This window comes from Uloborus diversus, chromosome 5 (genome assembly GCF_026930045.1).
Source record: "Uloborus diversus isolate 005 chromosome 5, Udiv.v.3.1, whole genome shotgun sequence".
Classification (NCBI taxonomy): domain Eukaryota; kingdom Metazoa; phylum Arthropoda; class Arachnida; order Araneae; family Uloboridae; genus Uloborus; species Uloborus diversus.
This window is the reverse complement of record NC_072735.1, coordinates 156591450-156606168: the sequence shown is the minus strand read 5'-3', so window position 1 is coordinate 156606168 and position 14719 is coordinate 156591450. Positions and strand designations below refer to the sequence as shown.

Here is a 14719-nt window from a genome sequence, read left to right as displayed (position 1 = left end):
ACACGCTTTATTATTACTAACACTTTTGGCATTTTGATGATACATTTCTAATGACTTACCTTTCATGGCGTTGAGATACTGACTTATAAATCTTTAATAATTAATTGAATATTTTTTGTTGTTTTTTTTCATCAACTAAATGCCTGTTTGTTTACAATTTGCATTCTATCTATATATGATGAAGAGACCTCCTTAAATCTTTGATACATTTAACATGCATCTTAAGTTAGTTAATTCTTTCTAACATTGGTGTCTTTTTAGGATTAACGGGTATATATGAAAGTTGTAAATCTAAGCTGGAATTACATGAACTAAAGCAAAAATTTCAAACCAACCCCTCAGCTCTAAATTAGAAATACTTGCATCATCAACATGATGAGACTAAATAAATATACACAGGGTGCATGTGAAAAAGAGGTAGTAACTAGTTACAAAAGAGTTTCAAAAATTAAGTTCATCAATTTAACATAATTTAGCATATTTTTTTTTCTTTCGATGACAAACAAAATTTTCCTATATAGTTAGAATGATGTCATGTACAAAACAGTGATAAAGTGTCAAAGATTACAATATTTTACAAGATTATCAACATTATTCACTGTACATTTATTTCACAAACAGCAGAAGTTTGGGTTTCTTTCTTAATTTTTTACATTTTGAAAACTATATTGTGCTAGCAGCCTTACGAAAGCTCTTTGGCCGAGCATGACTCATTAATATATACTCAGAAAGTTGAGAAAATAAAAATGAATGTGGTATATTGCATGTAAATAAAAAGAACCCCTTTATTCTACAAAGTAGAAGGATCAATTAAAATCTAGATATTTACAATATAAAAATGTCAATTTAAAATTATGTGAAAAACATAACAAAACAAAAAAACAAAAAGATAATAATAAAATTAATTTAGTAAATTATTTAATAAAGGGGAAAACTCTATAGTCTCCATTTTGGACACTAAGAGACTTAAAAAACATAGGGAAAATGTTTAAGTTAAATTTAATGTCATTACGCTAACAGGGAAAAAACTCAATAAAAACATACTTAAATGCAAAGGAACTATGCAGAGTCAATTATATAAAGTGCAAATACCGAAACATTTCCTCAAGTCGAGTAAAACATTTTTCTTTTTTTGCTGACATATCTTAATAGTTTAATATAGAATTGTACAGAATGTTAAAAACTATCACTTGCAAAAAGCAAAGTGAATAAAATTGGCAATTCAGAGCAGTTTTAAACTAATCACATAAATATTATAAGAAATAAATTAAACAGAGTTAAAATTTAGAAATATTTATATATCTTACTTGGGTTATACTTTCTGAAGTTCACAATGAATCAAACAACAAATGTTTTTGATTATGATAGATATTAAAATAGAAATAATGCAGCACATTATTTCATGAGACATTACAATGACAATAAAATGGAATGAACATTTTCTCATAAAATTACCCAATACTTAAACATTTTACCTATGTTAAAAGCATGCTAACCATCTTGTCATGATGACTGACAAAAAGTGGACATGAAACTGATGGGACAAACAACAATTCATGATTAAAACTCAAACTGGCAAAATGCCTACAACACAGATGCAATACATTTAAAAACATACATTTCTGATTTGAAAATTACTGCTGTACATATCACGAAATCGTCAGATCAGCAAATTGGAGCAGGCGCCGAACACAGGACATCAACTTCGTCTGTTGGGAAGTAGGCTACACTGCACCAATGCAGATTCAGGCAGTGCATGAGCAGACAGTAGCAGATCTCAACTGGCACAATAGTTATAATTTAATACGTTCGCCACTAGGCGAACTACTACACTCAGCTTAAAGATAGATTTGTTTTCCTTCGTATTCTTTTACCTAAACTCCCATCCAATAGGTATGAGAGATCTACAGTCTGTTTACATGGCATTTGACTCAGAAGCTTGAGTAAGAATTTATTTAAATGAGTTCTTTTTTTCTCCCTCTGAAAAGATAAAAATAATAATAATAAATAAATAAGTAAACATACATACATATATACATGTGAGCCTGTTACCATGAAAGATCGAAATGAGATAATATCAACTTTCATCGATGATTCAACAAAAATATTCCGTCTTTCCCCTGTGTTTGGTATGCAAATGTTGATATTCACCGACTACTGGATGATATTTATCAGATTTCAAACTTTCACAGCTACATATACACATAAGTTTTGGAAGGTGATGCACAATGAGTGTTAACTAAATAAATTGACAAAAAAAGTTTCTTTTTTAAATTAAGAAAAATGAAGAACAATTTTACTATTTTTCCTTTAATGGTTTCCACAAAATTTCAAGTGAGATTTTTCAAAATTTTGTAACTTTGATAGAGACACAGCAAGACATAACAAAAAAGAAAACTTTTATTCCTTTTTTATATTTCTTACTTAGAATTCAGTTTATTTATTTGTGCTTAATGTTTTCACTGTTAATTTCTAATTAGCTATAGAAATTAACAGTTGAAACACAGCATAGCACAATTTTGTGCATTCCCACACTACAAGGATTAAATTGCCTTTTGGCTCATACTTCAAATGAAGTTATTAGAAATTGAAATTCTGTGGCTGCTATTTTGAGGGGAAGGAGGTTGCAGCATAATTTTTAGGCTTTTGAAGCATTATATTCTTTGTTCATTCTGTAAATGTTGTGATACCTTTGTTTTTGAGCTTTGATGATCATTTTGAGAACAAGCAATAAAAATAATTATTTTAAAATTAATAAAACAGCTTTAAACACTATGTCATGCTTTGAGTATAAGCATCTTTAATTTCCCATATTTACATGTTTATCTTAATAAAAAAGAAAAGAATTTATTAAAATAAATTTAATTTTGTTAAAATCTACATGAGCTATATCTTTGGTAAGCCTGGTAAGCATTAAGCCTATATTTGGTGAATGATGCTGGCTTAAATTAACTCAATGGATGGAACTGGATCAACATTTTTGAATAGGCATGGAGTAGTAGACACGGGATATGTGGAGCAGAGTGCCTCCTTTGCAGAGTTGCAGAGTTCCGCTATTTTTCGGGGCAGCTCCGCAAGATGCGGAGCAGTTGGCAACCCTGCTTTAGTTAAAATTCAGTTTTTTAAAAAGTAGACAAAGCATACACTCAAGTAATACATTGATCCCACCAAAGTATTGACTAATCTATGTGTGCGCTATGCATCAAGCAAAAGCATAACTCGTTATGAAGATGTTATAGCACAAGATATTAGAAACAGAAGATTACACGATCACTGAAACACACTATGCGTAGCAATCAGGGTTTCGCCCGCTACGGTCACATTTTTCGCAAAATGGGAAAATACTATCTACATTTTAAAAATGAAGCAAGTCATTTTCACTTTTTTGCTCGAGTAAAAAATTAAATGAATGATGCATGATCTGACAGAGGAAGCTAGATAGTGGTGATATTCCACTTAATCTTATTAGAAATCTTTACTAAGATGTTAAAACTACTATTGAGTTCAAAAACTCAGTCTTAATAAGCATTATATCCTCCCAGTGGTCAATGTAATGGGAGGAGTGGCCAAGTTCACTTTTAAAAACAAAACTTGCGTTTTCTCAATAATTTAAGTATAATTCTAATTTTTTTTTAAATTTCAAATTAAAAATAAATACGGCTACTGCATATTTATTTATTTAAAGATGAGAATTTCAGTAATGGCGAAATTAATATGTTAATATTCCGAAAAATGTATATAAAATATTTACTTTAACCCCCCCCCCCCCCCAAAAAAAAAAAAAAAACTAGCTTCTAGTTTGTTCCCAAATCAAGGATAACAAAAAACCTATAAATTGTGCATAAACAATTTAAACAATTTTCATATCCACCCCACCCGCCAAAAGTAATGTAGCAATATAATATATTATGTTGGTAAGTCGAGTTTTTGATCAGACGCAATTCAACATTTCCTGTTTCATTTAACTAGATAAAACTATGCAGAACTTACACTTTCTGGCGTTTCTTCTAATCTAGTATCAATTTCTTTCACAGGACTTTTCTTTTTCTTTTCATCTTTTTGATTTAGGTCAGATTTTGAGGATTTTCTTTCAGCACATGATCCACGGTCAGAAGCTACTTTCTTTTGGTAAGCGGAAGGAACAGTATGAGGCTATAAATTTAATTGTTAGGAGTATTATTCAAGGATACATGCATTAAATATCATATCAAAAAAACATTAAAAATGCATCAAATTAGATCAACAAATTCAGCAATGTATATATACGTTACTGCAAAAGACCAAACATTTCATGCAACTTTCACACTACGTCCGCACATCTCGTCACCAATGTACTTTTCTCCCTAAAACCAGTTTTCGGCTGGCATTGCCATGATAGCAAGCCGTATTGTACGAGACCCGTCTACAGATCGAGAAGCGAAATATCTGACGTCCGTAGAGTTGGGATTGCATTTTTTCATTGATCTCCACCAGACGAGCTCGCTCTCTCTATTGGGTGAGAGTACTGATGTGTGTTTCTCTGGGCGTTCGCAATGTATGAATGTTTATTCCTTTTCGGAAAACGTAAGTCTGTCCGCTTTACAGGATGTGTGTGTGGATGCTGTTTGAATTACGCTTCAGGTGAATCACCAGTGAATATTATTGCATTCTACAATTTTCATCTTTTATAATAACACCCCACACACCAAACACATATAATGTATACATATACACAGGGTAACGGCACCAGTAACAGACATGCTCAAGACATCGCTCTCCGGTAAACTCAATTTTCTGAGCCTATTAATCTATTCAGAATTTTTAAATGATATTTCTTTCTTGCAACTACATCTCATTTAACAATTGGCTGCTTTTAGATCCTCTGAATTATTTAATTCTATTCTTATTTGCTCAATTTTGAAAAAAGGTCCGACCCCCCAGTAACAGACACCGAAAAATCTGATGATACCCAGTAATAGATAAGGCAAGGAAAGGATGAGTAATGGACAGAATTCCCCTTTTCTCCTCAAAATGTGCAAAAGTTCTTTACTTTTAGATTTAAAATCTTATGAAATTCAAATGGGCTTGAAAAACTGGCAGACCTTGTGATGGCTGTTCATAACCTTCCACCACAGCCTTGTAAATATCAACTGGCTCATAAAATTCACTCTGATAACACTAGATGGTTGCACCGTATTCATGGGTCGCAGCAATATCCGTTTTACCTGCCTAAAAGTCTTATTATTTAAACACAAACTTATGAATGTCTGTTACTGAACCCTTGTCTGTAACTGGTGCCTTTACCCTACAAGGTGACCAGTAATTAACAAGCTGATGTTAAAAATATATGTTTTGAAAACTTCTCATTCAAATATGTCTATTTAAACTCTAAAATAAAGCACAATACATGGGAATTAGTTTAAAACATCTTTGATGTGTCACCAATATCTAGCTGCAATTTGGCACAAACAAAGAGTGAAATTCTGCACCACTCGCTTAATTAAAAGATATTATTTTCAGCTTATGTCGAAAATACCGGTATTATGAAATTCTAAAGTAGCCAGTCACTAATTACAGTACTCACATGAAATTAGGCAGAAGTATCTAACCTGTGTGATGATTGCACTATATTTCTTACACTGTGTCCATAGCTGAATATTTATAATATATTCCCATGTCATTATACACAAGATTTATTATGTGACTTAATAATCAAATTTTAATAATATTCAAATCCTTATTCACAACTTCTTGAGTCAATGAACTTTAAAATACAGGGTGTTTCAAAAAGAATAACCCAATTTGAAATGTGTACAGGGTTGTCCAAATTAAAGTTCACCAACTCAGAGGCCTGTGCAAGATGTTCTATGGGTCATAATGTGATGAAATTTTGGAAACAGACACTTCAGATCATGTGCTCGTGATTTATTTAAAAAAAAAATAGTACTAAAAGTTGCCGATAGATGGTGCTTAACACAAGTAATTGGGAAATTTGCATATTTCAACAATGTGATTTGAAGAAATAAAGCTTCTGCGCAACGTATGCAAATGAGCCCTACAAAAGTGGAAGGTGGAAGACAGGCGCTGCACAGGCAGTTATTTTCAACATCGCTGGTACACAATGGTGACTTTGAAAGACAAATCTCTATTGGTCAAACTTTTTTACCAGAATGACGAGAACTCATGTGCTGCTTTAAGAGCATTCCGTCGGCTGAAGAACATGCGCCAAGGACCGATGTCACCACGCGCTTTAAGAGAGATGATGAGGAAGTTCGAAAGATCTGGACAACTCGGAATTTTGCCAGGTAGAGGACACCATGCTGTGAATTCTGCACGCGTAGAAGACGTTGCTTTGGCGGTCGTGGATAACACTAGACAATCGCCACATGGTGTTGTCAGTGTGCCACGTGTTTCTCGTGCTGTGGATATGCCCTATATGACCGTCTGGCATGTGATGCGTCAAATCCTACGCCATTTTCCTTACAAAATCCATAGTCTTCATCAGCTGTCGGACGGGGACTCTGTGGTTCGGGAAACATTTGCGCTGCAGTTCCTTGCCAGAATGGAAGTTGATGCTGTTTGGCCGTGGAATATCCTTTGGACGGATGAGGCCCATTTTCACCTGAATGGTCAAGTGAATGCGCACAACTGCCGCATTTGGGCAAGTGAAAACCCGCGAGCAATTCATCAAGTGCCCTTGCAACCTGCAAAGGTTACGGTATGGTGCGGTTTCACTGCAACATTCATCATTGGGCCTTATTTTTTTGAAGAGGTGACTTCAAGAGGATTCGAAACCTGCTCTGTCACAGGAAGACGATATCAGGACATGTTGACAATGTTTGTGATTCCTGAACTGCAACAACGTGGCCACCTCCAGGTCACGATATTTATGCAGGATGGTGCACCTCCCCATATTTTTCTGGGTGTTCAACAGGTGTTACGGGCAACTTTCACTGAAGCAAGTGTGATCAGCCGCTGTTTACCAACAGCTTGGCCTCCTCGCTCGCCTGATCTCATGCGATTTTTGGTTATGGGGATTTTTAAAAGATCAAGTCTACCGAGAAAATCCAGCAACCTTGGCAGATCTGAAAGACTCAATTATTCAGAATGTGCATGGTTCTAATGTGCACTTATTGCGTTCCGCTGTGGAACACGCTGCTTTACGGATGGAAAAAGTTGTGGAGAACCACGGCAGACATATAGAACATCTATAGAATGTCTTGTTGATCTGCAACGCCACCTATCGGCAATTTCAGGTACTTTTTTTTTTTTTAAATTAATCACGAGCGCATGATCTAAATTTTCTGTTTCCAAAATTTCATCACATTATGACCCATAGAACATCCTGCACAGGCCTCTGAGTTGGGGAACTTTAATTTGGACAACCCTGTATATTATGAAAACTATTGAAACTAGACACTTCAGATTAAGTTTATATTACATGGATATTAATGAATTTTATATTGCATGGATAATAATAATGTTTCTAACAATGCCTAATTCAATGAAACGGATCAAAATCTGAATAGTTATGATTTCTTAAAAATGGGTCATTCTTTTTGAAACACCCTGTACTTGGCATTATTTATGTTTATGGTTTATGCTACACCCTTTATCTGGAAGCTAAGTCATAGGTTGTGAGAAAAATCTGGAAAAAACATATTGCTGCAGAATGTATTTCAGGATTATGACGTGCATTTTTCTTCAAAATGTTAATTACATATTTTTGAATAGAGATAAAAAAAATGTTGCCTTCTTAAATGGTCGTCTTTTAGAAAAATTAATTTTGATAAAATTTAACATGCATATTAAATTATTTTCAAATTTATATATTTTTTGCTTCAATTTTGACATTTTTTACAATGTACTGAGTAAAACTATTTTCACGATTTAAAATTATATATAGCTCTACGAAAAGTAAAAGTAGCAGAACAGTTGTTAGTATAAAGTTGAAATAGATGTACCAATAGCTAATAATACTAATAACAGTAAACTTACCACAAAAGTTCTTTTAGGATTTAACTTCTTATCAAAATGATCAAAAGCATATTTTTTTGTACATACAGGATACCTGAAACATAATCAAAAACTTTTAAAATAATTCATATAAAATTAAGCTATAGAAATTCAGAAGCCTCCACTCATAGTGATTACAGAAAATGTTATCCATTACCAAACAGGGGGGGGGGGGGTCTAAAGATTCAGTGAATCATTCAGTACACTTCCAGTATGAACATTTTAAAAATTTCTACTATCATATCAATAACAAATATGACGACCAGTAACAGGTTCTGGGTCCAGCTAGGCTGGTCCTAGTCAGTTTATTAGACCCCAATGAAGATCAATGGCCCTCTTAAAACTATCTACCACCTTACTCATTACAACCTCTTCCGGTCAGTTGCTCTAAGTGCCCACAACCATACAAAAGTAATAATTTTTCTTAATTTCTTGATTAGCATGAGATTTGAATAGCTTAAAACAATGACCCTCTCGTCCTGCTTTCTGTGCAAAAATTTAACCCATTAACATCTTTCATTTTGATAAATTTAAATAACTGAATCATGTCCCTTCTGACTCTTCTATGCTCCAGGCTATACATATTAAGACCTATAAGTCTGAAATCATTATCTAAATCTGAAAGTCCCCTTACTACCCCAGTAGCCCTTCTTTAAAGCTTTTTCATATTCAGATAAGGAGACCAAAACTGAACACTAAACTCCAAATGAGGTCTTACCAAACTTCTATATCAAGACAGAAGAACCTTATTTGAACCTGTTTGAAATAGATCAAATACCTAAGTTTCTGGCTAAAACGTAGTGAGTTAAAGTAATACGAAAATGAATGAGTAAATAAAGTAACAACTGAATTAAGCTAAAGGTTTCCCAAGTATCAAAATCAAATTTTTCATTCCTCATGATATTTTCTAAAAATGTTAAGTACTAATTACTTTTTATAGCTGTTTGATAAAAACACTTACTTTATCTTTGATATCTTGTAGAACATATGAGCAGTTTTATCAACTCGATATTCACAGATATATATATCTTCCTCTTTGTATCCTTTCGGTCGTCCTTTGCAATAAGTCGGAAGATCTAATACACAGCAGTGGCCAATAATAGAATCAAATGAAATAATTTCATATAATGGTACCCTGAACACCTATAAAGATAAAACAATGCATACAAGTTAAAGTATATTCAGTTATATATACATTACACACACAATATTCAGTTATTTGCAAAATAACACAACGAAAATTCAATTTCTTAACATTCCAGCATTTATATATTTCGAAAAAGAACAACTTACTCTTAAACAATGCAGGTCCTCAAATAGCATTAATATAACACTCCAAGTACATGTTATGTACTGAGGAAAATCTTACTATGTGCATTAATTTTTATGTTTAATTTATAAATACAAAAAAAAAATTATAAATCCTGTTCAACTGGAATCTAGGAAACTTAATTCTAGTACAGTTGGGTTTCTGTTTAACGACTTTCTCTATTTAAAGACGACTTATCATGGTCCTGGATGCTCCACTGTAGTTTTAGAAGCATTCTATTTAAGAACGCACTCTACTTAAGGACGATTTATTGTGGTCCCTTGAAAGTCGTTAAATAGAGATCCAACTGTATGTTTTAAGGTATTGTGTATACAGGGTGCATTATGAAATTAATGAGCATAGTTTGATACAGGCTGAGTAATCTGTACAATAGACCTGGTCACTGTCCTAAGGTGGGAAAAAAATTGATTTTTATTAGGCACAGAATGAAAAAGGAGCCAAAAGATGTTTTAAGGTTAAATATATAATTCTGTTAGATATTTAGAAATAATTTTCTGAATCCAAGTTGAATTTAGAAAAGATACATTTCAAAAAAAAAAAAAAATCTTTTTATCGAAACAAGTTTACAAATAGAAAAAATCAAATTGAATTCATCAGAGAATTGAGTTCATTCCTTTATTATGAAAACATTTATAATTAGTGAGATTTACAACTACGCATTAGTCTTCAACAAGGAACTCTTGCAAGTGTACCGAATTAGGTGTAAACCGAACAAGGGGTCTTTGTTTTTATAAATTTTTGGAAAAAAAAACACAGAACTGATTACTACTACTGAAATCTTTCCTAAGGATCATAAGAATAATACATACCTCATTAGGAAAAAACTTTCTAGATGGTTCATGATAAGTTTCATGTGGTCGTAAATAATGATGTCCAAAGGCATACTTTTTATTCCTACAGAAACCAGGGAAAATAATTAATTCAAACACTTATACTACAATCTGAAGAGTCAAACAGCAAATTATAAGAAACGAAAAAATTCAAAATGCAGTATAACTTGTAAATTTGACCAAATGTCCACATTGAATTTTTGACCTGCAGGCCGGCAAGAGCTTTAAAAAATTTGTGGGCAGGAATTTTTTTTTCTTCTTTTCATTATTTCTTTTCCTTTCCTGTATTTTTTTTTTTTTTTTTTTGAGCAATCATGAGTTGCTTATTATCCTCACTTGGCTAAAGTTGATATTGCTCTGATTTTTCAGATCACTATGACAATGGCTGTTTCTAATATTTATTTAGAGAGCAAAATTGTGGTTGTCATAGTTTCAAATCGTCTAAGTTTGATTTTATCCTCTTTTTTTTTTTTTTTTTTCAGGGTTTAACCCAAGCCCTGAATTATCGAAAAAAGTTTTTTTTTGTTCAAAATTATGTTTTTTCAGGAAATAAACACTTATATAGATGAACTTACAGTAAACATCTAAATACAAAATTTTTAGATTACTGATTCCCATCATTCAGAATGATAAGAAATAAGAATATATAACATTATACGTTGTAAATAATCTTTATGACAAGTGTAATTTCATGAAGAAAATTACTTTAAAAAAAAATTTACATTATCTAATATTCTGAATTTAATTGTTCATCTGTTATATATATTTATTTTACTTCACTCAATTTAACATAATACATGCGGAAAATGCACTTTTACATTGTTAGTCAAAAAATAAATGGCCACAGCACACGTAAGTCTGTGAAGAAATACATCCGCATACAATATGTTAAACCCTTTACAAACACTAAGACTGAAAAACTCACTCTTCATCTTTCCATAACCTCTCCACACGAAAAATATCCAACTGTTCTGTTTTTTCTCCTCTAAGACTTTCCCTTGCAGCAGCATCTCCATTTTCCATTCCCTGAGCCAAAATTTGATCTTGAACTTTTTCACATGAAGACGAACCTTCTTCTTCTTCATATCGAAGATAAACACAATCTCCTGCATCATTGAATCATACAAATGAATAAATGAAGACAAATAAATAGTACACGCAATTAAAGAAGAATACCAAGCAGTATCAAAACTATGGACTAAGTTTTAAAAAAAATGAAATCACCTTGTTTTATTTGTAATTCATCTTTTAGAAGAGTTATATAATACTGACAGTCTGGAGTGGCATAATGTGGTCGAGGTATCATTAGTACTTCCTGGAAAAATAAAATTACATTAAAACGTTTAATGCATTAAGGGCCAAAGGTGGTAAAGCATATAACTAACAAATATTTGAGAAATACACGTAGATTTCCAGATGGCTGTAGTAGTATGCAATACTTAAAAGCAAAAACATGAAATAAATTTACCATGTCCCTAAAAAGGAACAGTTTTAAGGAACCCATAAAATAGTAGTAATCAAATAAAGTTATTAAAGTATTAAATCATACACAACATAAAATACTCTTACACTTACTGACTTCGAACAGGTACAATCTTAAAACAACTAATAGTTCTTCACTATAAAGATAATGAAAAATGAGCTTCCATTAAATGAATGTCCTTGATCTCAGCCAAGGGACTTTTTGAGGCAGAAATAATTTAGAGTATTTTAAAGATACAAGCAAATATTATTAGAGTGACTTGTACTTTCATTTTCTAAAGCCTTAGATATAAAAGGTGATTCATTATAAACTAGCTGCATTGCCCGGCTTTGCACGGTCCACCTCAAAAATAAAAGTTATGTCAAGTGATGCATATTCATTATTCAACGATCAGGCTTCAATTAGAAAAAAAAAATACTACAAAATTTCCCATCAAAATAATCATCCTCAAAGAAAGAAAACGGCAAATCAAAAGTTCCCGAAAAAATTAAACGCAACCCCTAAAATACAACTAAAATCCTAAAAAAAGGAAGATGATAAATTGCCAAAAAATAATCAAATGGGGAAATTTTTACCTCAAAACAGGAAGAAAATTTTATTTAGTTACAGTCGAGAAAAAAAAAGTGGCAACCTTCTGAACGCTAATTTAATATGAGATCGCGCAAACAATAATTTTCTGATTTAAAATTCTGTTCCATTAGGCTTAGCAGTGCTTTTTAATTTTTTCACGATGCTTTTTTTTTTTTTTGAAACTATGGAAGTTTTTTGTGGGCTTTTGAATAGGACCTAAATCAAAGAAATCAGATAATTATTTAGGGTAGAAAGATCCATTTTCAGGTCCTAAAATTAAAATTCGAACGGTTCAGTACTTTTTTGGCATTCGAACCCCCCCCCCCCCCTACGTTCCTTCTCGGGTGCCCAAGTACCTCCATGCCAAATTTGGGCGAGATCCGACGTAAACTGTGGATTTGTATAGGGAACATACATACATAGCAGGCTTGGAGTAATCGCCGATTACGTAATCGTAATCTGCGTAATCGATTACATTTTTGTGTAATTGTAATCATAATCATAATCTGTCAATGGGACACTCGTAATCTTGTAATCGTAATTTTAATCAAGTGTTTCTTGCATAATCGTAATTGTAATCTAAGTTTAGATAATCATAATTTTGTTCCGTAATCGTGTAATCCCGACTTGCTGAAAGTGAAAACTTTCAAGTTGCGTTTCTACAATGCTATGCAGACGATGGGATCTGGACTGAGGAAAAGATAAGACTTCAATAGAAACATACAAAGGACTAGACAGCAGAGCCTTTAGGCCCTGCTGCTAAAAGGGCTCGTTGGCGAAGGGTCATAAACATGCCGCATCTTAGTGGGTTTCGTACCCTGTAGGTGTCATTGACAGGAACGCGTCCCCAAGTTGGATTGGTCATCAATTTTCCTTTTCATCTGTGAATGATAGACAAACAAGCGGAGCTACCACCTCGGAAAGAGAACAATATCAACAGTGCTGTACGAACACATGTTTTCGTTTCGACAAAGTTCTAAAAAAACAGTTTTATGCTTTTGGTGTTTTTTTTTTACTTTCATTGGCGGAAGAGGAGTAATTTTGTCAAAAGAAGAGCGAATTTGGATTTGCACTTCAGTGCTCATTCACACGCACTATCTTAACGGTTCTTTGATTTTTGTGATGACATCACTCTGGTAAGTGATTTTTCAAAATATTTTCACATCTAATTTAATCTTAAATTTATGCTTTATATTTCAATGCTGATACTTTTTAATAGGTATATAAGAGAAAAAAGTTTGCATTTAAAGATTTTAAAAACATTAGTTTTAACCTTTGTAAAAACACTTCTTTTTGAAACTAAAGATAACGATATAAAAATATCATTATAAAATGCTTATGCATGTGGGAGAAAAAATAATGCCTGGAAATCATAGCAAAACTTATTATACTCATTTTTAATTTTAAAGTGCTTTCCAATTATATTGCTTTAAGAGTGTTCAAGCACCATCTTGAGGACCTCCTGACCAAAAATTTGCAATACTCTAATACGACAGTAAAAAGCTGTTGTCAGCACTAACTTCTAGAATGAGTCACTATGAAGAACCAGAAGCATTTCAAGTGGCTTCATTTTTAGACCCAAGGCTCAAATGTAACTGGTATGATTCAAGCACAAAAAATAAAATAAAAGAAATTATCAAGGAAGAAATAATGTCTAACAAAGACTGTCATAACATTTGCACTGAATCAGAAGATAAGGACACAAAAGATGTGTCACCAAAACAGCCTGCAAAAAAAGGGAAATTGTTCGCATTTTTAGAAAAACCAGCCAGCACTTACAAAAATAATAATTCCTTAATACAGGAGAAAATCGAAAGCGAAATAAATGCGTATGAAACTAGCGCACCAAATGAGCATAATATTGATCCCCTAGAATACTGGGATCCAATATTCATTAGGGTGGTCCAAAAAAGGCCTTTTAAAAAAAATTCCTGATTTTTATTGGTCCTACCCCCTCATTTGGTTCCATCTGAGTAAAAAATAACTATTGTGAAGTTTGAGCTCATAATTTTAACATTTAGAGGTAGCTCAACAGCCTCAAAGTTCCGCGTTTTACCATTTTATGCCATAAATGCAGATAGAAATAAAATTGACGCTATGCAAATATGCATATTTTAAGCAATACCTTTTCTTCTATTGTCGTGATGGTAAAATGTATTGTTTCAAAATATCCATGTTTTGAAACAATACAAAATTTTGGACATCTATCATATGACTGTCATATGATATATCTATCATATGACTGATGTGTCATATGACTCATAGGCCCAGGTGCTACAAATTAGATACCATGTGGGGGAGCTTTACAGAGAAATATTAAGCATAGTTCAAGACAGTCACCACTCGATAGTCACCTCTCGCTTGCATGTCATGCAGTAATCTTTCAGCAAATACTATTGTATCATCCTTTACATCTGTCACTTGTGCTAAAATGTCCTTGTTCTTGATGCCTATGATGTATTAGTCCTTGTCTATGAATTTCCAGTAGGCCTAGAATCGTCTGGTGCGGAA

The 14719-nt window shown here is 32.8% G+C and overlaps 1 protein-coding gene across 1 annotated transcript in view; it reads right to left on the bottom strand.

Annotated features, from left to right (window-relative positions):
- Positions 1-1314: 1314 nt before the first annotated feature.
- LOC129223212 (serine-rich adhesin for platelets-like) overlaps positions 1315-14719 on the bottom strand; it is a 57338-nt gene continuing 43933 nt past the window's right edge. Inside the window, exons 21-27 of the mRNA XM_054857777.1 lie at positions 11380-11470; positions 11081-11261; positions 10135-10219; positions 8957-9138; positions 7978-8050; positions 3991-4152; positions 1315-1980 (exon numbers count right to left, since the gene is read on the bottom strand). Coding sequence (XP_054713752.1) covers positions 1834-1980; positions 3991-4152; positions 7978-8050; positions 8957-9138; positions 10135-10219; positions 11081-11261; positions 11380-11470 — 921 coding nt within the window. The 3' untranslated portion in view covers positions 1315-1833. The remainder of the gene's footprint in view (positions 1981-3990; positions 4153-7977; positions 8051-8956; positions 9139-10134; positions 10220-11080; positions 11262-11379; positions 11471-14719) is intronic.